Source organism: Pseudorasbora parva, chromosome 7 (genome assembly GCF_024679245.1).
Source record: "Pseudorasbora parva isolate DD20220531a chromosome 7, ASM2467924v1, whole genome shotgun sequence".
Lineage (NCBI taxonomy): Eukaryota > Metazoa > Chordata > Actinopteri > Cypriniformes > Gobionidae > Pseudorasbora > Pseudorasbora parva.
The window spans coordinates 30608345-30636062 of NC_090178.1; the positions used below are offsets into that span (position 1 = coordinate 30608345).

A 27718-nucleotide genomic window follows, 5' to 3' on the forward strand; every position below is an offset into this window, starting at 1 on the left:
TCGTCAACAAACGGTTTTAGTTGCGTCATTAAAGCAGGAAGTGCAGAGCTGTAGTCCACCGGCCGTTCGCTGTACGCTTTGAAAGGGAACTTCTGTTAAATAAAATATCTCGCTTGGCATTGAACTTTGAGCTTTATAATTTTACAGGTATTATTTATGCTCTTACAGCAACATTACACACTAAATAAAGTTTGAAAGATGGAATCGCAAAGAATGGGACCTTTAAGTCAGGATTCTCAGAGTCATCATTTTTAAGTCATCATGAACTATTAAATTTTACTGACGAAACATCAGGAAATTAAATTGTGATAGCTTTGTCTGTCAAATAGTTTAGGCTGTCTGGCTTTAAATAACTATGCATCTATGTTCCTTTTTTAGAAAACATGAGACAAGACAAATGCCTTTTCATTCAAAATACAACACCCATTCCTGTCATCCATCAAGATCTGAAATTTTCTTCAAGATAAAGTGTGGGAAATTGGAGACCATATTTTAAAATACCAGTTTTTAGTGGAATTTTAATTATGTTTGCTTATGGATTTCTGTTAGGGTTTTAGAGGTACTTCTTTTTACTTTTTAACGTGTTTCTATTAAGTATGAAAATATTACTGGAGAGCACATTTATTAGCTATTTTAGTTGCTTTAAAGTGTACTTGTTCTATTGTCTTCTACTTTTGATTTTAATTGTTAAACTCTTATGCTTGCCAATTTGTGCTTCTTCCTAATAACTTGCCATCTTAAACAAATTAGTAACACTTTACAATAGGTTCCATTTGTTAACTTGCGTTAAATCTATTTGTTAACATGATCAAAAAATACTTCTAAAGTATTTATTTATCTAAGTTCATTTCATTTACCACAATTGCATTTGTATATTTTATATTTTCATTCTCACCTTTTATTAAAATCAAAAGTACCTGTTAATATTATTTTTTGGATCTGAGCAATAATGTGCACTAACAATGAACAGCTGTATTTTAATGAACCAGCATTAACAAAGCAACTATAAATATTGTAACAAATGTATTGCTTATTGTTGGTTAATGCCAACGTCAACTAATGGAACCTTATTGTAAAATGTTGCCAAGAAATCCTGCATTTAAGGCTTTTAACAGACATTATCAAAAGCAGCTTACATTTTTTTTGAATAAATGTTGATTATTGATTAACCACTTCTGAGTTTTTTCTTTTTTAATCATTGTATTACTTAATCTATATATACAAAAAAAGTATTTCAATTGATTATATTAATAATTGCTAACAACAACAGGCATATGATGAATACATTAATGGATGAGCTGGACAGGATGTTAAAGATACAGCCACAATAATTACCTTAAAACTAACAGATCCTCTTTTAATAATAACTGTAGTGTTCAAGTGTCACTAAACTGCTTTTTTCCACACTCAAATATGCATATATGACGCAATGCAAAATTTGACATTTTGAAAAATGTATTAGAATAGTTTTGTATGAACTTTTACTTTGCCTCCCCTTGATGGCGGTGTATGTGTAGTACATCATACAATTAACAAATACACATAAACAATACAATAAAAATAGTATTTTAATTTAGCAGTCTCCTCTTTCTGGGATAGAGTGTTAGCTAATATAGTGTATCATCAGCACATAACTGGCAGATGAAATTCAGCCTTTCACTCTCCGGCCTCCCGACCCAACGGTGCCCCCCAGTGGACTCCATAGCTCCTGACAGCCCACACTCCTCATAACCACGTGGCCCATGGCCAGACGCCCAGTTCTGGTAGCAGCCTGTTTCGCTGTCGTTTACCCAGAACCAGAAGTTGAAGGTGCAGGTGTAACGGAGACCCAGCCATAAGTGAGAAGTGGAGGCATGGATGGCTCTTTTCGCTACCCTGTTCTGAAGCTCCTCACTGTGAATGGAGATCAGGTCCACATGGTGCTTTCTGCAGTAACTCACAGCTTCCATCCATGTCAGGTTCTCATGAACCAGAATCAGGTTATCTTTGGGATGATTGGACAAAAATATCGATTACAGCCTACTAAATCGTATGTGGAAGAAATAAGGACAACTGGATAAGATTATAGCCTACATTATTTAAATCTGTAATGAATCATTCTGTATCTAGGCACTATTTATTGAACCTTTAGAAACGTCTGATCAAGGCAGAATGTATTAGTTACATTATTCTTAACAGTGTAAGGCTGTTTAAATAACTTTGTATGCCAAAAAGGTTTAAAAGGAGAAATGATTGCATAATACTTTCATGTTTAATGTTTTTTCTTCTTTTTGTGATATTAACTAAGCCTGTTATACGTGTTTATATTTTAAAATGGTTTTCGTGGAAAATTGCATACATTACCCACCTATGCATGCCTCTTCATATCTGTAAACAGAGAAAAGTTGCTTTGGCTACTTTGTGTGGTGTGTGTGAGTATGGCATAGGTTAGTTATACAACAAGCAAGAACGTTTGACACGGAGTAGCTAAATCACCCGCCGCCAAATTTAGGGTGGAGAGCCTGCAGGCAAACAGAGAATGCGACAGAGCTTGTAATAAAACCTGAATCTCCATTGGCTTGGCTTGTAGGTGCTGGCAAGATCTGAAGGATATGTGAAATGCAGTAAAAGCGACGCAGAGATGCCATTTTTATTACTCACCAGATGAATTGCCATATTTAACTCTCCTACAGAGTTCATTGGAATTTATTTTCAAGGAAATACCATATTAATGGTGTAGCTATACAGTAATGTCTTCAGCTAGTCAGCTTGAGATCCTTTCCATCTTAACCCCTAAATGGTTTTACATAAAGCACCTGACAGAACCCTTTAAGGTTCCATAGAACCTTCTAAGACTATTACAACTATTTTTCTTCTGCAATATTACAATAGATGGCCCACAACTGAGTGCGATACAACAGTTAGAAGGAAATATTAAGTAACTTACATTTAAAGGAAGTGTATGTAAGATTGCGGCCAAAACTGGTACTGCAATCCCTCTCCCCCCTCCCCCTGACTCAAGGTTGCCAGATTGGCTGCAGGATCCAGCAGGAATGTTTGTAGCTGCAGCTGTGGTAACTAGAGCATATCTGGCAACCCGGATGCCCAAACACTACTGACTCTGTGATTGGTCGATAGATGGAGGGTGGAGCTTCAGGCCAAAACACAACATGTCAACATCAGTTGAGGGATGCAACAACAACTTTTATCCTGGCCGTTCAATACTGTTGTCAGTGATAAAAGTATTTGAAATTAACATGATTTCTTAATGTCTAGTGACATATCAGGGCCATTTTATGGTTACACATACCACCACACCTGTCCCTAACTTTACCCTTAAACTGACCCATACACCACACCTATCCCTAACTTTACCCTTAAACTGACCCATACACCACACCTATCCCTAACTTTACCCTTAAACTGACCCATACCACCACACCTGTCCCTAACTTTACCCTTAAACTGACCCATACACCACACCTATCCCTAACTTTACCCTTAAACTGACCCATACCACCACACCTGTCCCTAACTTTACCCTTAAACTGACCCATACACCACACCTATCCCTAACTTTACCCTTAAACTGACCCATACACCACACCTATCCCTAACTTTACCCTTAAACTGACCCATACCACCACACCTGTCCCTAACTTTACCCTTAAACTGACCCATACACCACACCTATCCCTAACTTTACCCTTAAACTGACCCATACCACCACACCTGTCCCTAACTTTACCCTTAAACTGACCCATACACCACACCTATCCCTAACTTTACCCTTAAACTGACCCATACCACCACACCTGTCCCTAACTTTACCCTTAAACTGACCCATACCACCACACCTGTCCCTAACTTTACCCTTAAACTGACCCATACACCACACCTGTCCCTAACTTTACCCTTAAACTGACCCATACCACCACACCTGTCCCTAACTTTACCCTTAAACTGACCCATACACCACACCTATCCCTAACTTTACCCTTAAACTGACCCATACCACCACACCTGTCCCTAACTTTACCCTTAAACTGACCCACACCACCACACCTGTCCCTAACTTTACCCTTAAACTGACCCATACCACCACACCTGTCCCTAACTTTACCCTTAAACTGACCCATACCACCACACCTGTCTCTAACTTTACCCTTAAACTGACCCATACCACCACACCTGTCCCTAACTTTACCCTTAACTGACCCATACCACCACACCTGTCCCTAACTTTACCCTTAAACTTACCCATACCACCACACCTGTCCCCAACTTTACCCTTAAACTGACCCATACCACCACACCTGTCCCTAACTTTACCCTTAAACTGACCCACACCACCACACCTGTCCCTAACTTTACTCTTAAACTGACCCATACCACCACACCTGTCTATAACTTTACCCTTAAACTGACCCATACCACCACACCTGTCCCTAACTTTACCCTTAAACTGACCCATACCACCACACCTGTCCCTAACTTTACTCTTAAACTGACCCAAACCACCACACCTGTCTCTAACTTTACCCTTAAACTGACCCATACACCACACCTGTCCCTAACTTTACCCTTAAACTGACCCATACCACCACACCTGTCCCTAACTTTACCCTTAAACTGACCCATACCACCACACCTGTCCCTAACTTTACCCTTAAACTGACCCATACCACCACACCTGTCCCTAACTTTACCCTTAAACTGACCCATACCGCTACACCTGTCCCTAACTCTTAAACTGACCCATACCACCACACCTGTCCCTAACTCTTAAACTGACCCATACCACCACACCTGTCCCTAACTTTACCCTTAAACTGACCCATTCCACCACACCTGTCCCTAACTTTACCCTTAAACTGACCCATACAACCACACCTGTCCCTAACTTTACCCTTAAACTGACCCATACCACCACACCTGTCCCTAACTTTACCCTTAAACTGACCCATTCCACCACACCTGTCCCTAACTTTCCCCTTAAACTGACCCATACCACCACACCTGTCTCTAACTTTACCCTTAAATTGACCCATACCACCACACCTGTCTCTAACTTTACCCTTAAATTGACCCATACCACCACACCTGTCCCTAACTTTACCCTTAAACTGACCCATACCACCACACCTGTCCCTAACTTTACCCTTAAACTTACCCATACCACCACACCTGTCCCTAACTTTACCCTTAAACTTACCCATACCACCACACCTGTCTCTAACTTTACCCTTAAACTGACCCATACCACCACACCTGTCCCTAACTTTACCCTTAAACTGACCCATACCACCACACCTGTCCCTAACTTTACCCTTAAACTGACCCATACCACCACACCTGTCCCTAACTTTACCCTTAAACTTACCCATACCACCACACCTGTCCCTAACTTTACCCTTAAACTTACCCATACCACCACACCTGTCCCTAACTTTACCCTTAAACTGACCCATACACCACACCTATCCCTAACTTTACCCTTAAACTGACCCATACCACCACACCTGTCCCTAACTTTACCCTTAAACTGACCCACACCACCACACCTGTCCCTAACTTTACCCTTAAACTGACCCATACCACCACACCTGTCCCTAACTTTACCCTTAAACTGACCCATACCACCACACCTGTCTCTAACTTTACCCTTAAACTGACCCATACCACCACACCTGTCCCTAACTTTACCCTTAACTGACCCATACCACCACACCTGTCCCTAACTTTACCCTTAAACTTACCCATACCACCACACCTGTCCCCAACTTTACCCTTAAACTGACCCATACCACCACACCTGTCCCTAACTTTACCCTTAAACTGACCCACACCACCACACCTGTCCCTAACTTTACTCTTAAACTGACCCATACCACCACACCTGTCTATAACTTTACCCTTAAACTGACCCATACCACCACACCTGTCCCTAACTTTACCCTTAAACTGACCCATACCACCACACCTGTCCCTAACTTTACTCTTAAACTGACCCAAACCACCACACCTGTCTCTAACTTTACCCTTAAACTGACCCATACACCACACCTGTCCCTAACTTTACCCTTAAACTGACCCATACCACCACACCTGTCCCTAACTTTACCCTTAAACTGACCCATACCACCACACCTGTCCCTAACTTTACCCTTAAACTGACCCATACCACCACACCTGTCCCTAACTTTACCCTTAAACTGACCCATACCGCTACACCTGTCCCTAACTCTTAAACTGACCCATACCACCACACCTGTCCCTAACTCTTAAACTGACCCATACCACCACACCTGTCCCTAACTTTACCCTTAAACTGACCCATTCCACCACACCTGTCCCTAACTTTACCCTTAAACTGACCCATACAACCACACCTGTCCCTAACTTTACCCTTAAACTGACCCATACCACCACACCTGTCCCTAACTTTACCCTTAAACTGACCCATTCCACCACACCTGTCCCTAACTTTCCCCTTAAACTGACCCATACCACCACACCTGTCTCTAACTTTACCCTTAAATTGACCCATACCACCACACCTGTCTCTAACTTTACCCTTAAATTGACCCATACCACCACACCTGTCCCTAACTTTACCCTTAAACTGACCCATACCACCACACCTGTCCCTAACTTTACCCTTAAACTTACCCATACCACCACACCTGTCCCTAACTTTACCCTTAAACTTACCCATACCACCACACCTGTCTCTAACTTTACCCTTAAACTGACCCATACCACCACACCTGTCCCTAACTTTACCCTTAAACTGACCCATACCACCACACCTGTCCCTAACTTTACCCTTAAACTGACCCATACCACCACACCTGTCCCTAACTTTACCCTTAAACTGACCCATACCACCACACCTGTCCCTAACTTTACCCTTAAACTGACCCATACCACCACACCTGTCCCTAACTTTACCCATCCCACCTCAATATCAGCAAAAGTTTTTGACAATAAAATATGAACACAATAACTACACTGTACTTATTTTTTGATGTAAGTACATAGTAGTTAAGGCCACCTAATATAAAGTGGGACCGATATAGTAACTGAAAAATCCCCACCACTAGTGCACGGTTTGTCTGGAATATGCACACAAGCTAATGAATGACACAAACAATACAAATTATTTCAAAACAGAGCTATCAGTCATTGTAACCGCATCAAAACTATTCACAGTGAGCGCATCTCTCACCTTGCTCTACACCTGTAGTGAGTATTTGTGTTGGTTGGCTGCTTGTATTTCCACCCTCAGTTGTGTTTTGAGCTGGTCTGGTCTCGGTTGTTGTCGCTGCTCCAGGAGTAGCTGTGAGTGAGAACAATTTGGTTAATTGATTGCATAAAGCTGCACTATGTATTTTTCCGTTTGCTAGAGGGCACCTATTCATAACAAAAGTGTTGTTTGATGACGCCATACAACCACACCTGTCCCTAACTTTACCCTTAAACTGACCCATACCACCACATCTGTCCCTAACTTTACCCTTAAACTGACCCATACCACCACACCTGTCCCTAACTTTACCCTTAAACTGACCCATACCACCACACCTATCCCTAACTTTACCCTTAAACTGACCCACACCACCACACCTGTCCCTAACTTTACCCTTAAACTGACCCACACCACCACACCTGTCCCTAACTTTACTCTTAAACTGACCCATACCACCACACCTGTCCCTAACTTTACCCTTAAACTGACCCATACCACCACACCTGTCCCTAACTTTACCCTTAAACTGACCCATACAACTACACCTGTCCCTAACTTAACCCTTAAACTGACCCATACCACCACACCTGTCCCTAACTTTACCCTTAAACTGGCCCATACCACCACACCTGCCCCTAACTTTACCCTTAAACTGACCCATACACCACACCTGTCCCTAACTTTACTCTTAAACTGACCCATACCACCACACCTGTCCCTAACTTTACCCTTAAACTGACCCATACACCACACCTGTCCCTAACTTTACCCTTAAACTGACCCATACCACCACACCTGTCTCTAACTTTACCCTTAAACTGACCTATACACCACACCTGTCCCTAACTTTACTCTTAAACTGACCCATACCACCACACCTGTCTCTAACTTTACCCTTAAACTGACCCATACCACCACACCTGGCACTAACTTTACCCTTAAACTGACCCATACCACCACACCTGTCCCTAACTCTACCCTTAAACTGACCCATACCACCACACCTGTCCCTAACTTTACCCTTAAACTGACCCATACCACCACACCTGTCCTAACTTTACCCTTAAACTGACCCATACCACCACACCTGTCCCTAACTTTACCCTTAAACTGACCCATACCACCACACCTGTCCCTAACTTTACTCTTAAACTGACCCATACCACCACACCTGTCCCTAACTTTACCCTTAAACTGACTCATACACCACACCTGTCCCTAACTTTACCCTTAAACTGACCCATACCACCACACCTGTCTCTAACTTTACCCTTAAACTGACCCATACCACCACACCTGTCTCTAACTTTACCCTTAAACTGACCCATACCACCACACCTGTCTCTAACTTTACCCTTAAACTGACCCATACCACCACACCTGTCTCTAACTTTACCCTTAAACTGACCCATACCACCACACCTGTCTCTAACTTTACCCTTAAACTGACCCATACCACCACAACTGGCACTAACTTTACCCTTAAACTGACCCATACCACCACACCTGTCCCTAACTTTACTCTTAAACTGACCCATACCACCACACCTGTCCCTAACTTTACCCTTAAACTTACCCATACCACCACACCTGTCCCTAACTTTACCCTTAAACTGACCCATACCACCACACCTGTCTATAACTTAACCCTTAAACTGACCCATACCACTGTAGCGACTCAGGCGAATCAAACACACAATCGCCAGTTACATTTAACAAATATGTTTTGAAAGTTGTGCTCACTAGCATACCTTCCCCCAACACAACAGAGGGAGATTCTTCAGTCACCCTGGAAACCATCTGATAAGATCTTTTTATGGCCGGAAAGAATGTGGCCACATGAAGTCTTATACACAAAGAGTTTAAGACACAGAGCTTTTGCCTCAAATTATAGACAAACCATCTATAAATGAACATGCACCCCAGGACATTATATGTAAACACATAACTGTCTTGTAAAATGTTTATTCTGTATGGTATTTTGCATCTTTTTGTCTTTGTCTTAACAAAGTACTAGTTCAGATAACCTCATATATGTCATGTCTCCTATCAAATTAATGCTCACTTCACGACTTACACTTCCATGTATATCACTTATTCAGAAAATGCAGTGTGTGTTTGTTGCATTAATTATAGTATGAAGAACTCAGAGACCCACTGAGTCCAACTTTTAAACAAAGAGCTATAAATTCTGCTGAGGAATTTCCCGCCGGGAAATCCCAACACTCTCATTGGTTAAGTCTAACCCTGGAGGGTGGGACTATTTCCAGACCTTAAAAAGACCAGTGAAGACAGGCTCTTCCCTCTTACCCTGTTCTCTTACTCCGCTCTCTTCACTTCTTCAACTCTCTCCTGTGGGAGCCAACACCCACGGGGGGGGGGCTGGCACTTAAGCCATGCCACCAATGCAGGCCCTCCAAGCAGGCCTCATCTCTTCCAAAAATCTTCTCTTCTACAATCCGATCTTCAAGAACACGAAGCATCGCTAAAGCAAACAGCCGCTTCCCTCCCAACCTCGGAAAGGACCGCCGGACACGCAGAGACACGCAGAGACACATACGCACACAAGCGAGAAGCCAAAACGAAACCAAAAAGAATGCAAGTATTCTTATTCTTACTGCTGTAAAGAGGGTGTGTTATTCTCCCGTTGGGATAAATTAACTCCGTGAAGGTCGTATTTGGTTGAACTGAAGGAAAGCTGTTTCTTACCCTCCCCCACTCTCTTTGTCTCTCTCTCTCCCTCTCTCTTTGTCTCTCTCTCTCTCTTTTATCTCTCTCTAACTTCAGTCTATTCATTATTCTCTTTTATGTATTCTTTCGTTAATATCTATACTTCTACTCTCTTGATGCATATTTAGTATGTACTTTCTGTGTGAATTGTAGTGTTATTTTTAGTCTGTGTTTATTAAACCTTCAAAAGACATTTAATGAGTTGAATCTGTTATTCTGCCACATACACAAAGTCAATGAAACTTGCGATCTAAACGTTACCTAACTGCTTATGCTACTATGTTAGTAAAGTAAACTGTATGACCATTTGAAATATTGAACTTATCCTGATCAGTAAAGTTAATGTTTCTTATGCGCTCGTAAAGCAGTAATCCCTTTATTGAGAATTGATTTGAAAAGTCTATAACTAATTTGCAGGACAAACTTAGTAAGATAATTTCAAGCAATTCCGTAAAGGGTTACTTGTATTTAATTAAACAATTTTCCCTATCGGAAAATTTTAATACGTAATGAACAACTGGCAAATCATATTCATAAATTCATGAATATTGAATATTAAATCCCTTTTGAGTTAATTATTCCCCGAGACATTAAACTCATTAGTCGTTGTTGTTACATGTATTTGGTGGAGAATGCGGGCAAGTTTCAAACGTTTGTGTATGTGTGAATGATATTCATATTCTATTCATTGTGTATTTTTGAGGTATTAATAACCTGCACGCGCGTTTTGTTTCGTTTTTGTTTTGTTGTTGTTTGGTGAATTATGAACGGTACGCGCAAAGCGAACCCAAGCATAAACAGATGCTGAGAAATGTTGAAGTAGCCGGATTATATTAATAAAAATATGAACGGTACGAAAATCCGCGTGATCTCCGAAACCCCCTGCAGCCGTAGGCGCAATAGGTTTTATCCGCGTGATTTCCAAACAAATGTATTGTAGGAAACCCATACATTTGACTCGAGCAATATATTATGTGTTCCATCAAAATAATGAGATTTTGATGAAGTCTGTAGACACGTACGTTGCGTTATCCCGCTTGATCTGAACTACGGAAAGTTTCTATCATTGCGGAAGATTGGGACAGGGCGAGACTCTCCTGTACAATATAAGGGGCCTCAGAATAATTATTATATCGTTAAGATAAACGATAACTCCTGGTTTAAGTCTGGCTTAGCTAACCAAAGACTTGAGACCTAAAACATTTGAATCAGAGATGCTGAAAACCGTCAGCCATATTGATAAATGTCTATTGGAGTCCATGTAAAATGCGTGAATAGGCAGACGGAAAATTCCTGCGTTCACCCGTTTTGTTAGTCGTGCATCTAGAGCACCAGTCATTTGTAAGTGATCTGCAAAAGCCAGTAAAGTGCAGAACGCCAGGGCGACCCAGAAATTGCAACGCCGCTTGCAAACCGCCAGAGGGCGACTCAAGAATTGCAACGCCGCTTGCAAAACGCGAAGGCGACTCAGAAATTGCAACGCCGCTTGCAAACCGCCAGAGGGCGACTCAAGAATTGCAACGCCGCTTGCAGCACGCCGGAGGGCGACTCTAGAACCAGACAAAGCCATCTGGTGAGCATTTCCGCCTAACTAACTGTAGTCTAGGGCGGGCGCAATAGCGCCATCGTGTGGATAAATTCGGATAGTTTCACTCTCCGTTATTTGATTCTGCCTTAACAAAATAAGTTTGAGCCTATAAATTGTTTATTGCTTACTGTTGTACACAGTTTCATTTATACAATTTTTCTAGCAACAACCAAATCTCCTTTCTCGCTGAATAAACACCCTTATTCGAATTTGAAGTTTAAAAAGAAACATAACTTCCTCTAACCCAAAGTGAAATTAGGTTTAAGTCACAGACAGTCCAATTGGAAGGAAGGACGCCACCGTGTGGCTATACCCTGTTAAGTCAGCGCAACACTAAATCCCTACTCCCTTTCTGATTAATTCTTTTATTTGGATAACTCCCACTTAGAGATTAATCGTTATAGGATAAGATTTTTGATTGGCTTTCTTTTATTTGATTTTCCTTACAGGCTTATTTAAATTTCATTTAAACTTGCTTTGAATTTAATTTGAATTAAGTTGAGCTTCTAATTCTTTTATTTTATTTTATTTTATTTATAATTTTATTTTAATTTTTAATTTTAATTTTTAATTTTAATTAATTTTTTTTTTTATTAAATTTTTATTTTTATTTTTCTCTGCAAAAGTTTTTCTGTTCCCCTCCCATTGGGAATAAAGCTCAGTCTGGTAATTACAAACGGTATCAAAAGTGCTTTTTGTTTTATCACTACTTGACAGAAACTTTTGCCTTTTTCTAAATTGCTCTTGATATTTAATCTTCCACTTAAGCGACCTCAATTCACCCCGGATGAGCTAAATGGGATAACCCATAGTACAAGCCGAATTTTAGTATATCTTGAGCATTAAGCCTATTAATTTTCCCTAACACTCCCGGCGCGCACGCTGACATTCCTTTCATTACAGACCAATTCATCTTGTGTTTGTTTCCCCTGTGCTCTTTCCTATCCTCACTGTTGGACTATCACGATTGTGTTTCTTTCAGTTCACCAAGAGACCCCAAGGAGAATTAGATAGTCCCGGGACGACCGAGCAGCAGTTCACCAAGTGACAACCAGGGCTACCGCCCACCTAATTGTCTAAATTGTCTAATTATCTAACTGTCTACATCAGTTAGCCAAAATTTCCAGCTATCCGTACGATAGCTCATTAGCTTAGAACAAGCTTGCATTGGCTCTCTCTCTGTGTGTGTGTGTGTGTGCTGTGTTTCTTTCGTCCGCAGTAATGTTCCGTGCACCCAGTTCCGCCGTCCCGTGGGACCGCCTAACGACATGGCTGGAAGCGCTAACGGCCACCAGTCAAGGAAGTCTGGGACAGCTGAACCAGGAACAACTGGACACCGAGCTAGACCAGCTGATGACACACGACCCCACGCAGAGCTACTCCAACAAGGAAGTGGCCAAGATCCTCGGAAGCCTCGCCCACGTCCTCATCGCACAGGCACGGCTAAGCGAAGGGAGCTACGCCAACCTGGAACAGGAGGCAGCAACGCTAAAGCTTCAAGCTGAGGAGGCCCGGAGAGACCAAGCCCTCACCCAGCTTCGTCTAGATCAGCTTCTGGACACAGAGAAAGACGACGAAACAGACAAAGAACAAAGAAAAGAAATAGAAAGACTTCAAAAGACCCTGAAGGAGCTCCGTCGTGACACCGACCGACGAGTACAGACAGAGAAAGACGCCAGGAAACAACTCGACGAAAAGCTTCGGCGTGGCGAATCCCTCCTGGAGAGAACCACTGATGAACTTAAAGACAGAGACATTAAAGCTAAAGTCTATGCAAAACATTTGCAGTCGGCACAAGCCGAGATCGACGAGCTCATCCAGCAAAGACACGAGCTCAAAGATGAACTTGACATGGTGCAAAGAGAACTGAGACAATCATATATAGTGCAACGTTACCGGAAGGGGGAAACACACAACACACAGTTTCCCCTGACCAGTTACTCCGCACATTTTAGCCACGAAGCAAGAGCTACGAAGGGGAATGACAGCCCCCTGTTTAAAAGAGCACCCGCCAGTCTCCACGAATCCCCGTCAGCAGCAAAGGAAAGGACGCCCTTCCAGGAAGTCAAGGTCAACAGCCACGAAGCTTCAAAGAACCTTGACAAGCTGGCCAGAAATATTCCTACCTTCAGCCCAGACCCGGCAGGAGGACACGATGTCCACGCATACTTAAAAGACATAGACTTTTATTTGCAAACTGTCGCTCACGCGAACAACTGGGACAGACTGTACCTGCTCAGGGCCATGTCTAATCGTGACGTACGCAGCTTTCTGGATCGACAACTAGAGGCCATCAAAGCGGACTACTGGCATCTACGACAAGCTCTAATTCGTGAGTACTCCGATCCCGAGTCAGACCAGGGGTTCATCACTGCCATGGACCTCAAGCAAGCTCGACGTGAGACCTCACAGAACTTTTATAACAGACTGCGACGTGCCTACTTCGGGACACGTAACGACCCAGGCATGGAAGAGGACATCAACTTCAAAACTCTTTTCCTCCGAAACCTGCACCCTACCATCAGTTACCACCTGGGGGTGCTGGCGTGCCCGCGCAGCATGGGCACGCAACAGTTAAGAGACTTGGCTCACAAAGCTTACGTTAAACAGAAAACCATTTCTGAAAAGACTGTAAAACAGCCCACCATCTGCCCTGTCTCTGTGCACCACCCAGAGCTAACCCTAGAGGGTGCCAAACAGAACCACAGTTACCGACCCGTCAACAGAGAGTCCAAACCACTCCAAGCCAGCAGAGGGCAGCGTGGTCATAATGGCGACCGTCCACGGTACCAGAGCGATCGCTCTGAAGGAGCCTGGGACCCGCCTCGCCCAGAAAGCCAGCGAAGAGGCCACTCTCGACGGGACAATGGTAGGCCCAGACCTGAACCCACGTCTGGCAAAGACAGTGTAGCTGCTTCTGAAGTTACAGAGCTCATAAAGATCCTGAAAGAGCTCCTCCGACAGAAACCTCACAAGGAAGACAAGAAGGACGGACCAGGTACAGCACGACTAGACATGATACCTGAAATCAACCTTCCCGCCCTTCCTGCAACTGAATCATCCACCCTGAACACTGTTCCCCAACCACGGACTAGTGTAATAACTGTTGCACCCCCACACGTCAGCAGCACACCCACACGACAGCTGACAGCAACAGCCTCTAATCAAGACAGCAACATGGGGCAGCCCAGCGTACCAAAAAGCGCTGCTTTGATTGTTTGCACGCATAATGAGACACTTGACACATATCCAGACGGCTTATCAAGCAACATACAGGTCCCCACACCAAGACTCCTGGGAAACCTAATCGAGAAGGGGATGGCTCGAAAACTCTATATGACTATCACTATGGAAAGGGAATTTAAGCTCGAAGCCCTAGTTGACACTGGCTCCGACCTCACGCTTATATCCGCCCAACTGTTTGAAAGACTCAGATTTGAAGCACAGAGGAAAAATCGCACCCTTAACCTTCACACTTGTAAGCTAAATGTGCAGTCGTATAGCCAAAACGACATCCAGCTCAAGCACGTAGCTTCCATCCACCTGACAATTGGACCTATGAGGCTGATACACCCAGTCTATATCTCCCCTATGAACACTTATCCGTTTCTCATCGGAAAAGACCTGCTGGACCGCTTCGAACCCGTACTGGACTTCAAACAGCTGAAAGTCTGGGCTCAAGTGCGTGACCCTCTGCCCCTTCAGACACACACATCGTCTGAGCAAGACTGTCAAGTCACAGAGGTCACGGGAACTCCCACAGAGCCAGACTGCCAGGTCACAAAGGCCACGGGACCCCCTGCAGCACACTGTGACAACACAGCTTCAGCCCCAAAGGCAAGTTCAAATTCGCTAATTTGCACATTTCAGCTATCCAAAGACTCTGATGCCTTCTGCCCCCAGGTCATGAATGACCTACAGCTGAATGACATTGTCACAACGAACAGTATCCCTGCACTGTGGGCAGACAACTCAACAAAAAGTCTACCACTGTGCAATACAATCAGTAAAAACACACCACACGGCGACATGTGGGCACCCCCGCACCCCACATCCAGCCCCATTGTTGCAGTGCTAACCTACAGCAAGCGATCGACACCGGCTACAATGCCGGCCTTGCAGCTGCTATCGCTAACTCCGCAAATTTCCAACAACGATATTGCGGATATGCAAACCTCTGACACTGCAATAAAGACAATTCTTGACCACCTCTCAGACCCCTCCAACCACCCTATCACTGACTCTGAGCTCATTGATGACTCTAGCCACAAGCATCTACATAACTCCAGACACATGATGCGTATTATGGACAACATTCTCTGGTGTGCACCCGATGGCAACACAGCGCCACAGCTTGTAGTGCCACGGTCGCAAAGGGGGGTGATGCTAATGTACGCCCACAACACACCATGTGCTGGACACCACGGCACCAGAGCCACGTATGACACACTGAAACAGGTGGCATATTGGCCTGGGATGCATCAAGAGACGACAGAGTATGTTAGAGAATGGCTAGTTCGCTGCCAGTTCCAACCAGCAAACCCGAGCCACAGAGCCCCACTGCAACACAGAGGGACCACGTTCCCATGGTCAAACCTACAAATCGACCGGGTAGAACCCCTGCCCAGGTCCACAAAAGGCAAAAAGTACTTTCTCACAGTGGTGTGCCAGTTTACCAAGTGGGTGGAGTGTCAACCAGCACCCAACGACACCGCCCAGACCACGGCATACCACCTGATGAATCACATCTTTTTCCTGTCAAGATTGCCACTGAGAATCAACTCAGACAGAGGCATCCACTTCACTACTGAGGCCATGCAACAGATCTGGAAATGCCTAAGAAACGCGGCCGTGATCATGCTCCTGTGCCTCCAGACAATCAGAGGCCAGCCATCACCAGACATCATCACACCGGGTCCAGCCTCGGGCATCGTACTGAGAGAGCAACCTGGACTGCTGATCACCAACTGCAAATGAATCCTCAAAAGAAAGACGTACTCTCCGGAACTTCACATCAGCAGCGCAAGCTCCTCCAGCCCTGCACACAAACGCAAAAGGGGGGAGGAGCCCAAGCCCTCTGCCTAACCTTATACCAGCTTCAAGAACCTTCTCCTCCAACACCAGGTAGTCACCTTGTAGGCAATACTGCCAAGCCCCACACTATGTCATGCATGTGATTTGAGAAAGAAGGCCTTTAACGAACACAAGGCCGCCTCTGAAGGGATTCTCAAAACCCCAATGACTTTGAACTTTGAAACAGAGAAACCAAAGTGGATCACCAGAAGGCACCCAGCCTGGCCACAATGCGAGGCACCCTCTGGAAAAGTTCCTAGTCAGCATAGGACATAAAAGTGTCAAGATGCACAGTCCATCTTCCTAGGCAGGAGACCTAAAGGACTGACTGGCCATTGCGAGGAACATGGTTCCACCCAGGGCTGCAGAAAGCCCACAGCACACCTGCACCACACAAACGGACTTCTGGATGACAGGTGACGCACCGTCAGGGCACCTGCTGCCTCGACACCTGCTGCACAAGCACAGAGACCTGAACTGGGCTACTGTCTGCCTTATCTGCCGTGGAACGACCATCACTTCAGGAGACACAAACAACTGGAGCCTAACATGGCTATGGTGTGTCTGATCTTCCTGAATCTTTGATATCGCTCGTTGTTGTCCATAGGAGGGACAACAACTAGCGAAAGGGGGGATTATGTAGCGACTCAGGCGAATCAAACACACAATCGCCAGTTACATTTAACAAATATGTTTTGAAAGTTGTGCTCACTAGCATACCTTCCCCCAACACAACAGAGGGAGATTCTTCAGTCACCCTGGAAACCATCTGATAAGATCTTTTTATGGCCGGAAAGAATGTGGCCACATGAAGTCTTATACACAAAGAGTTTAAGACACAGAGCTTTTGCCTCAAATTATAGACAAACCATCTATAAATGAACATGCACCCCAGGACATTATATGTAAACACATAACTGTCTTGTAAAATGTTTATTCTGTATGGTATTTTGCATCTTTTTGTCTTTGTCTTAACAAAGTACTAGTTCAGATAACCTCATATATGTCATGTCTCCTATCAAATTAATGCTCACTTCACGACTTACACTTCCATGTATATCACTTATTCAGAAAATGCAGTGTGTGTTTGTTGCATTAATTATAGTATGAAGAACTCAGAGACCCACTGAGTCCAACTTTTAAACAAAGAGCTATAAATTCTGCTGAGGAATTTCCCGCCGGGAAATCCCAACACTCTCATTGGTTAAGTCTAACCCTGGAGGGTGGGACTATTTCCAGACCTTAAAAAGACCAGTGAAGACAGGCTCTTCCCTCTTACCCTGTTCTCTTACTCCGCTCTCTTCACTTCTTCAACTCTCTCCTGTGGGAGCCAACACCCACGGGGGGGGGCTGGCACTTAAGCCATGCCACCAATGCAGGCCCTCCAAGCAGGCCTCATCTCTTCCAAAAATCTTCTCTTCTACAATCCGATCTTCAAGAACACGAAGCATCGCTAAAGCAAACAGCCGCTTCCCTCCCAACCTCGGAAAGGACCGCCGGACACGCAGAGACACGCAGAGACACATACGCACACAAGCGAGAAGCCAAAACGAAACCAAAAAGAATGCAAGTATTCTTATTCTTACTGCTGTAAAGAGGGTGTGTTATTCTCCCGTTGGGATAAATTAACTCCGTGAAGGTCGTATTTGGTTGAACTGAAGGAAAGCTGTTTCTTACCCTCCCCCACTCTCTTTGTCTCTCTCTCTCCCTCTCTCTTTGTCTCTCTCTCTCTCTTTTATCTCTCTCTAACTTCAGTCTATTCCTTATTCTCTTTTATGTATTCTTTCGTTAATATCTATACTTCTACTCTCTTGATGCATATTTAGTATGTACTTTCTGTGTGAATTGTAGTGTTATTTTTAGTCTGTGTTTATTAAACCTTCAAAAGACATTTAATGAGTTGAATCTGTTATTCTGCCACATACACAAAGTCAATGAAACTTGCGATCTAAACGTTACCTAACTGCTTATGCTACTATGTTAGTAAAGTAAACTGTATGACCATTTGAAATATTGAACTTATCCTGATCAGTAAAGTTAATGTTTCTTATGCGCTCGTAAAGCAGTAATCCCTTTATTGAGAATTGATTTGAAAAGTCTATGACTAATTTGCAGGACAAACTTAGTAGGATAATTTCAAGCAATTCCGTAAAGGGTTACTTGTATTTAATTAAACAATTTTCCCTATCGGAAAATTTTAATACGTAATGAACAACTGGCAAATCATATTCATAAATTCATGAATATTGAATATTAAATCCCTTTTGAGTTAATTATTCCCCGAGACATTAAACTCATTAGTCGTTGTTGTTACACCACCACACCTGTCTATAACTTAACCCTTAAACTGACCCATACCACCACACCTGTCTATAACTTAACCCTTAAACTGACCCATACCACCACACCTGTCCCTAACTTTACCCTTAAACTGACCCATACCACCACACCTGTCCCTAACTCTTAAACTGACCCATACCACCACACCTGTCCCTAACTCTTAAACTGACCCATACCACCACACCTGTCCCTAACTTTACCCTTAAACTGACCCATTCCACCACACCTGTCCCTAACTTTACCCTTAAACTGACCCATACAACCACACCTGTCCCTAACTTTACCCTTAAACTGACCCATACCACCACACCTGTCCCTAACTTTACCCTTAAACTGACCCATACCACCACACCTGTCCCTAACTTTACCCTTAAACTGACTCATACACCACACCTGTCCCTAACTTTCCCCTTAAACTGACCCATACCACCACACCTGTCTCTAACTTTACCCTTAAACTGACCCATACCACCACACCTGTCTCTAACTTTACCCTTAAATTGACCCATACCACCACACCTGTCCCTAACTTTACCCTTAAACTGACCCATACCACCACACCTGTCCCTAACTTTACCCTTAAACTTACCCATACCACCACACCTGTCCCTAACTTTACCCTTAAACTTACCCATACCACCACACCTGTCTCTAACTTTACCCTTAAACTGACCCATACCACAACACCTGTCCCTAACTTTACCCTTAAACTGACCCATACCACCACACCTGTCCCTAACTTTACCCTTAAACTGACCCATACCACCACACCTGTCCCTAACTTTACCCTTAAACTGACCCATACCACCACACCTGTCCCTAACTTTACCCTTAAACTGACCCATACCACCACACCTGTCCCTAACTTTACCCATCCCACCTCAATATCAGCAAAAGTTTTTGACAATAAAATATGAACACAATAACTACACTGTACTTATTTTTTGATGTAAGTACATAGTAGTTAAGGCCACCTAATATAAAGTGGGACCGATATAGTAACTGAAAAATCCCCACCACTAGTGCACGGTTTGTCTGGAATATGCACACAAGCTAATGAATGACACAAACAATACAAATTATTTCAAAACAGAGCTATCAGTCATTGTAACCGCATCAAAACTATTCACAGTGAGCGCATCTCTCACCTTGCTCTACACCTGTAGTGAGTATTTGTGTTGGTTGGCTGCTTGTATTTCCACCCTCAGTTGTGTTTTGAGCTGGTCTGGTCTCGGTTGTTGTCGCTGCTCCAGGAGTAGCTGTGAGTGAGAACAATTTGGTTAATTGATTGCATAAAGCTGCACTATGTATTTTTCCGTTTGCTAGAGGGCACCTATTCATAACAAAAGTGTAGTTTGATGACGCCATACAACCACACCTGTCCCTAACTTTACCCTTAAACTGACCCATACCACCACATCTGTCCCTAACTTTACCCTTAAACTGACCCATACCACCACACCTGTCCCTAACTTTACCCTTAAACTGACCCATACCACCACACCTATCCCTAACTTTACCCTTAAACTGACCCACACCACCACACCTGTCCCTAACTTTACCCTTAAACTGACCCATACCACCACACCTATCCCTAACTTTACCCTTAAACTGACCCATACCACCACACCTGTCCCTAACATTACCCTTAAACTGACCCATACCACCACACCTGTCCCTAACTTTACCCTTAAACTGACCCATACCACCACACCTGTCCCTAACTTTACCCTTAAACTGACCCATACAACTACACCTGTCCCTAACTTAACCCTTAAACTGACCCATACCACCACACCTGTCCCTAACTTTACCCTTAAACTGGCCCATACCACCACACCTGTCCCTAACTTTACCCTTAAACTGGCCCATACCACCACACCTGTCCCTAACTTTACCCTTAAACTGACCCATACACCACACCTGTCCCTAACTTTACTCTTAAACTGACCCATACCACCACACCTGTCCCTAACTTTACCCTTAAACTGACCCATACACCACACCTGTCCCTAACTTTACTCTTAAACTGACCCATACCACCACACCTGTCCCTAACTTTACCCTTAAACTGACCTATACACCACACCTGTCCCTAACTTTACTCTTAAACTGACCCATACCACCACATCTGTCCCTAACTTTACCCTTAAACTGACCCATACCACCACACCTGTCCCTAACTTTACCCTTAAACTTACCCATACCACCACAACTGTCCCTAACTTTACCCTTAAACTGACCCATACCACCACACCTGTCCCTAACTTTACCCTTAAACTTACCCATACCACCACACCTGTCCCTAACTTTACCCTTAAACTGACCCATACCACCACACCTGTCTCTAACTTTACCCTTAAACTGACCTATACCACCACACCTGTCCCTAACTTTACTCTTAAACTGACCCATACCACCACACCTGTCTCTAACTTTACCCTTAAACTGACCCATACCACCACACCTGTCCCTAACTTTACTCTTAAACTGACCCATACCACCACACCTGTCTCTAACTTTACCCTTAAACTGACCCATACCACCACATCCGGCACTAACTTTACCCTTAAACTGACCCATACCACCACACCTGTCCCTAACTTTACCCTTAAACTGACCCATACCACCACACCTGTCCTAACTTTACCCTTAAACTGACCCATACCACCACACCTGTCCCTAACTTTACCCTTAAACTGACCCATACCACCACACCTGTCCCTAACTTTACTCTTAAACTGACCCATACCACCACACCTGTCCCTAACTTTACCCTTAAACTGACTCATACACCACACCTGTCCCTAACTTTACCCTTAAACTGACCCATACCACCACACCTGTCTCTAACTTTACCCTTAAACTGACCCATACCACCACACCTGTCTCTAACTTTACCCTTAAACTGACCCATACCACCACACCTGTCTCTAACTTTACCCTTAAACTGACCCATACCACCACACCTGTCTCTAACTTTACCCTTAAACTGACCCATACCACCACACCTGTCTCTAACTTTACCCTTAAACTGACCCATACCACCACACCTGGCACTAACTTTACCCTTAAACTGACCCATACCACCACATCTGTCCCTAACTTTACTCTTAAACTGACCCATACCACCACACCTGTCCCTAACTTTACCCTTAAACTTACCCATACCACCACACCTGTCCCTAACTTTACCCTTAAACTGACCCATACCACCACACCTGTCTATAACTTAACCCTTAAACTGACCCATACCACCACACCTGTCTATAACTTAACCCTTAAACTGACCCATACCACCACACCTGTCTATAACTTAACCCTTAAACTGACCCATACCACCACACCTGTCCCTAACTTTACCCTTAAACTGACCCATACACCACACCTGTCCCTAACTTTACCCTTAAACTGACCCATACCACCACACCTGTCCCTAACTTTACCCTTAAACTGACCCATACCACCACACCTGTCCCTAACTTTACTCTTAAACTGACCCATACCACCACACCTGTCCCTAACTTTACCCTTAAACTGACTCATACTTCACACCTGTCCCTAACTTTACCCTTAAACTGACCCATACCACCACACCCGTCTCTAACTTTACTCTTAAACTGACCCATACCACCACACCTGTCTCTAACTTTACCCTTAAACTGACCCATACCACCAAACCTGTCCCTAACTTTACCCTTAAACTGACCCATACCACCGCACCTGTCTCTAACTTTACCCTTAAACTGACCCATACCACCAGACCTGTCCCTAACTTTACCCTTAAACTTCATGATCCAGTTCTTTCAGTGGCTCAAAGCGGCTTGTTTCATAGACCTAAATGAAGACCTACACAAATTCATCTCTGCAAGCGCTGTGAGTTTTTGTCTCTTATGATATAAATGCAGAAATGCATGCAATGCATTGTATGCAATGCAATCCACACAACAATCTTCCCAAATATGTAATGAGTAGCGATTACAAACCAGATGTTGTCAACAAGAAATAAGCTTTAGAGGGATAGTTCACCCAAAAATTTAAATTACCCCATGATTTAGTGTGCTGTTTAATGTGTTAGATGTTTGTGCATGTAAAAGATCTGCAAAGTTACAATGCTCAAAGTCTCAAATCCAGAGATATTCTTTGTAAAAGTTAAGGCTCAGCCACACCTTCCTGAAACACTTCATTCAAACACCGCCACAAATCTGTGTCAGTATGTAGGAGCAGAGTTTCATAACAACGGCCAAACGTATACTTTAAAGAAAGACGGCGTAACTTTTATTCTCGCTGTATTGTTGTCACCGGCGCCATCAAACTAATTTGTTTGGCCTTCCAAAAGAGTCCAGATGAGATTTGAGAGCTGATATTCCAAATATGGTAAGAAGCGTGACATTTGCGTCAGATGCTTATAGTATTCGGGCCAATCCAGTGCACTGGATCGCTGGCCAAAAGAGTACACAGCGCTTTCCAGAACTTTGTATTAAAAAAAACAATGCGTTTCAGAAAGGATAAGAAGATAGAGGAGCAATAATAATGTACAGTATGTGTAAAATAATTACCTTTTAACCTAACACCGCATAAACACGTTGCATTAAACCAAATACACAAAATAAAAAAAGAATCAGCATATGACCCCTATAAAAAATGTCCTGGCTATTCCAAGCTTTATAATGGCAGTGAATGGAGGACCAGATTTGGAAGCCCAAAAAAGTTAAAGTGCATCCATCCATTTTAAAAGTAATCCATATGGCTCAACTTACACAAAAGCATTGCTTCGCTTCAGAAGACCTTTATTTTGATTACTTTTATAATGGATGCATGCACTTTTTTGGGCTTCCATTCGCTGCCATTATAAGGCCCTACCCATATTTCAAAGTTTTACTGTAAATTCTTCTTAAATACATGTTTTTGTTGTTGTTGTTGTTGTTGATGTTTTTACAAGAAATGTAATATTAAAAAATGTTTTTCTTTTTTTAAATAATATATATATATATATATATATATATATATATATATATATTTATTATTTAAAAAAAAGAAAAACATTTTTTAATATTACATTTCTTGTAATATTAATATATATATTCTTATATATATATATATATATGGGCAAAACTGTGCAGCCCTACAAACAAAAACAGCAAAGGAGTCACCTTAATTATTTTTCTTTTTTTAAATTAAGATTTTTTTTTTTTTTAAATCTATTCAAATCACACAGCTCTACTTAGAACCAAATGAGGGTGAGTGTTTTTTTTTCTTTTTTTTTTTTCTTTTTTTTTCTCACTATCCCTTTAATGTTGTTGCTGGCAATATCGGGTTTAGTGGTTGATTGATATTTCAGATCTATAAAGGAGGCAGATTAGATTCATATTACTTACAGAGATTAAGTAACCCAATTGCCGATTTAAATGTTGCAAAAGGATAAGGAAGAACGCACCACCAAAACAGATGAAGGGCTGAGTGGCGTTACATTGGACATCCTTCCATTTCCCTGTTTTGTTCCCCATCACTGAAACACAGTCCTGGCCCCTTCTGATACTTAACTGACTTGAATTCCAGAAACGGAAGGAAGAGTTGGTCTGATCCGACCATGACCAAGGGTCTTTAAAAAGTCCGATCCATACATCATTTTTTTTAAAGGTGTTCTTGATATCACGATTTTCTGAGGAGTTTCTGGCACTGGCTAGATCAGTGTGGAAGGTTCTGCAATGTTCTTGAGCCTCCCTCCAGGATTTGTTCACCTCAATCAGGATATACTTTTGATTGGCTGTTGCTACAGACAAGCGATAAGAAAAACATTCTAATTGGCACTTTTAGAACTGATTACAAATCTATATGAAACTTAAGTATTATTGTATCTGTTATATGAAATAAAAACAGTGGTGAGGTAATGCATTACCACAAACTACACAGTACACTATAAATACAATGTACGAACAATAGTGTTATAGAAATTCTTACCATTAAAGCATATAAATTGCCTTTGTGAGTCACAGCTATCATTAAACCATTCCCCATTGTTGTCCATTACAGCACATCCCTCCTTATTCTGATTTATATCTGGTTGTTTATCGTTCCAGTTTTGGAACGTCTCTACATTGTAACTGTCTGGCAGGGACCAGTGCCATCTGAACACTTCACTTCTATAAAGTCCAATATACGCATCATATGAAACATCACTTATGCTTTTGAACAAGCTGTTCATCTCGTCTGCATTATTCACAGTCGCCAGGTCAGTGTACTTCTCACGGCAGAATCTCTGAGCCTCAGTCCAGTTCTTTCTGATGTTTATGAAGTGATACTGGTGAGATATTTGGCTTGAAGTGAATGACAAAAGCCCTTAGGGCAAAAAATGAATAAATCAATGTCTTTACAATGAATAGTACTAGCACATTGACTATAGTTCGTGGTATGGAAACTAAAAACACTTAAATTCACTAAAGGCTTTAAATTCACATTTAGACAGAAAGATAAATAACTAAATTGTGTCGTCCTTTTTAAGATATCATAAAATGACATAATCATAAAATGCACATCCATGTTTATTTAAACACTTACCAAAGACAACAAGGAGAAAGAAAACCATGATGTTGTAATTTCTGAGCAACACAGCGCTCAGTGTGAGAGTAAAACATGACCCGTAAAGCCTTCTTTTCCTCCTTTTAAATGTATAATCTGACAAACAAATGAAAATTGAACAAGTTAAAATGGCTTGCACTTATTTCAAGCAATGCAGACTCTTTAATAGACCAGTAAAAGCATAAAACTTTTACGTTTGACAGGATATTCCATTCTGTTATTTAGAAATGTACAATACTTACATCTGCTTCAAATATGCTTACTCCTTCATTGTGTGATCAGTCTGACTATTTTAAAAGCAGGCTATCGTATGTTTTAAGAATGTAGTTTAGCCTGTTATCTACTCTTGAGAAATCATGCCGTCATGTAAGCTGGAAGCTGCTTCTTAGTATTGAATTCTGCTACATATTTTCTAAGATAACAATTAAGTCACTTTGACAGTTGCCCGGTTTCATGTATAATCAAAATAATCAGGCGTGCGTGTAGCCTATGCATTCTGTGTAAGAATGAAGGTGAACAGGTCATGTTGCAGATCAGAGTGAATGAAATGTTACACCTGAGGAATGTGTGTGTGAGACAGAATAGACATTATAGACATTAGACGGATTTAACTTCTGAATATTCAGTCAAACAATAAAGGAAAACATGAATGAGGTTTAGTATTATCTACTACAATATAATTGCTTATGTTACACACTAGAATGCCACTTTTTTTATAACAAACCTTTACATTTGTCCTTGATATTGCACTGATAATGCATAACTAAAAAAAAGTTAAATTATGTGATTCTTATAATAAGGTTTTGTGTGTGCGTGTAGTTGACTTGAAAAGTCGAGGAAACATCTATAAGACACATTCAACCAGACTATTGCTTATATGAACTTGCCTTAAAAAAATTAAATAAATAAAAATAATAATAAAAAAAAAAACATTATGGCGTACATCTTGAGACAAAACAATGGCACTGACATATTTATATATAAGATATGTCAGTGCACGTTGCTATCAGTTAAAACAGCCCACACATGCATTTTAGGTCTGGAATAGGCTTAAGGAATAGTTCATCCTAAAATGAAAATTTGGTCAATATTTACTCCCCCTCAACTTTTTAAAATCTCTTCTTTCTTCTGCTGGACACAAACAAAGATTCTAAATAATGTCTGTAACCAAACAGGTAGGTATACTGTAAGCCAAATGTACAGGAGAGTGGGGTAAGATGAGCCAGTGGGTAAGTTGACCCACCCTGACACTTTTATTGTCATGTGACCAATGTATTTTGGAACCAATTTCTGCAAGACTGTGAAAAGGAGAAGCACGTGGGAGTGGAGGCCATTTACTTTAAAAACGTTTTTGGCTTGTCAAATTAAAACGTGAGCATAACAGATACAATGGCTGTTACATCAAAGCAAATTTATCCAAGTCTAAAAATATTTCTGATGCATGGTGGTGATTTAGCCATGTATAAAACCATGCAAATCATTTAGTTAGTCTGATTCGGTAAACAATATAATTTACAATGAAACATTTCCACTTGATTAGCAATTTTGTTCGTTTGTGTTAAATAAGAGGAATTATCAGTTCTCTCTCAGCGTTTGGGCAGAGGTTTGTCTTTTGAAAAGGGTTACTTTGAAAAGTAATGCATTACAATATTGGGGTGCTTCCTTAAAAAGGAACTAATTGGGTTACTTAGTTACTTTTTTAACGTAATGTGTTAAGTTGCTTTTGTGTTAATAAAAACTGAAAATCTAAAGTATTTTTTTTTTGCTTTTGGTTTAACTGAATCATTGAAAGTTAGCAGCAAAATATTGGTCAATAAAGGTATATTAAATGCATACAAATATTTGTTTTATTTAATATTTAATTATTGCAGGTTTGCATAGTATTCTGATTTTGCATTTGACCGATGTATTCATTTTGAGGAATACTTAATATTTATTGTGCAAATGAGATTAATAAATGTTCCAATTTAGTCTAGAACTACAATAACCTGTTCACACACACTTATATACCATATACACCTTTGCACTTACTCTCTTAAAGCTATACTGTGTGATATTTTCCCCCATGTAGCAGTGAAAAGGTATATGACCACCCAGTGAATAGGCTACGTCTCAATCGGATCCCTAGTTCAGCAGTCAGGGCACTGATCAGGACATAAGTCAATGGTCTGACTCCC

General features: G+C 42.0%; 1 protein-coding gene across 2 annotated transcripts; it reads right to left on the reverse strand.

Annotated features, from left to right (window-relative positions):
* Positions 1–1285: 1285 nt before the first annotated feature.
* On the reverse strand, positions 1286–25814 carry LOC137083240 (putative C-type lectin domain family 20 member A). 2 transcript variants are annotated; one of them, XM_067449039.1, is made up of 7 exons: positions 25784–25814; positions 25521–25637; positions 24924–25301; positions 24400–24735; positions 20111–20221; positions 7211–7321; positions 1286–1984 (listed from the first exon to the last, which is right to left on the reverse strand). In XM_067449039.1, the coding sequence occupies exons 2-7, from the start codon at positions 25546–25548 to the stop codon at positions 1608–1610; spliced, it is 1341 nt and encodes a 446-aa protein (XP_067305140.1). In that variant the 5' UTR covers positions 25549–25637; positions 25784–25814; the 3' UTR covers positions 1286–1607. The 2 variants fall into 2 exon arrangements, with proteins under 2 accessions (XP_067305140.1, XP_067305141.1); XM_067449040.1 differs by lacking the exon at positions 1286–1984 and adding an exon at positions 2382–3130.
* Positions 25815–27718: the final 1904 nt, after the last annotated feature.

What these genes read in the sequence shown, in the direction of transcription:
- LOC137083240 (XM_067449039.1), bottom strand. Translation starts at nt 25,548, where the DNA reads ATGGTTTTCTTTCTCCTTGTTGTCTTTG. An exon ending in GCAATTTATATGCTTTAATG is followed by an intron (nt 24,736 to 24,923) that starts GTAAGAATTTCT and finishes GCTTGTCTGTAG; the next exon opens with CAACAGCCAATCAAAAGTAT. An exon ending in CACTACAGGTGTAGAGCAAG is followed by an intron (nt 7,322 to 20,110) that starts GTGAGAGATGCG and finishes TCTCACTCACAG; the next exon opens with CTACTCCTGGAGCAGCGACA.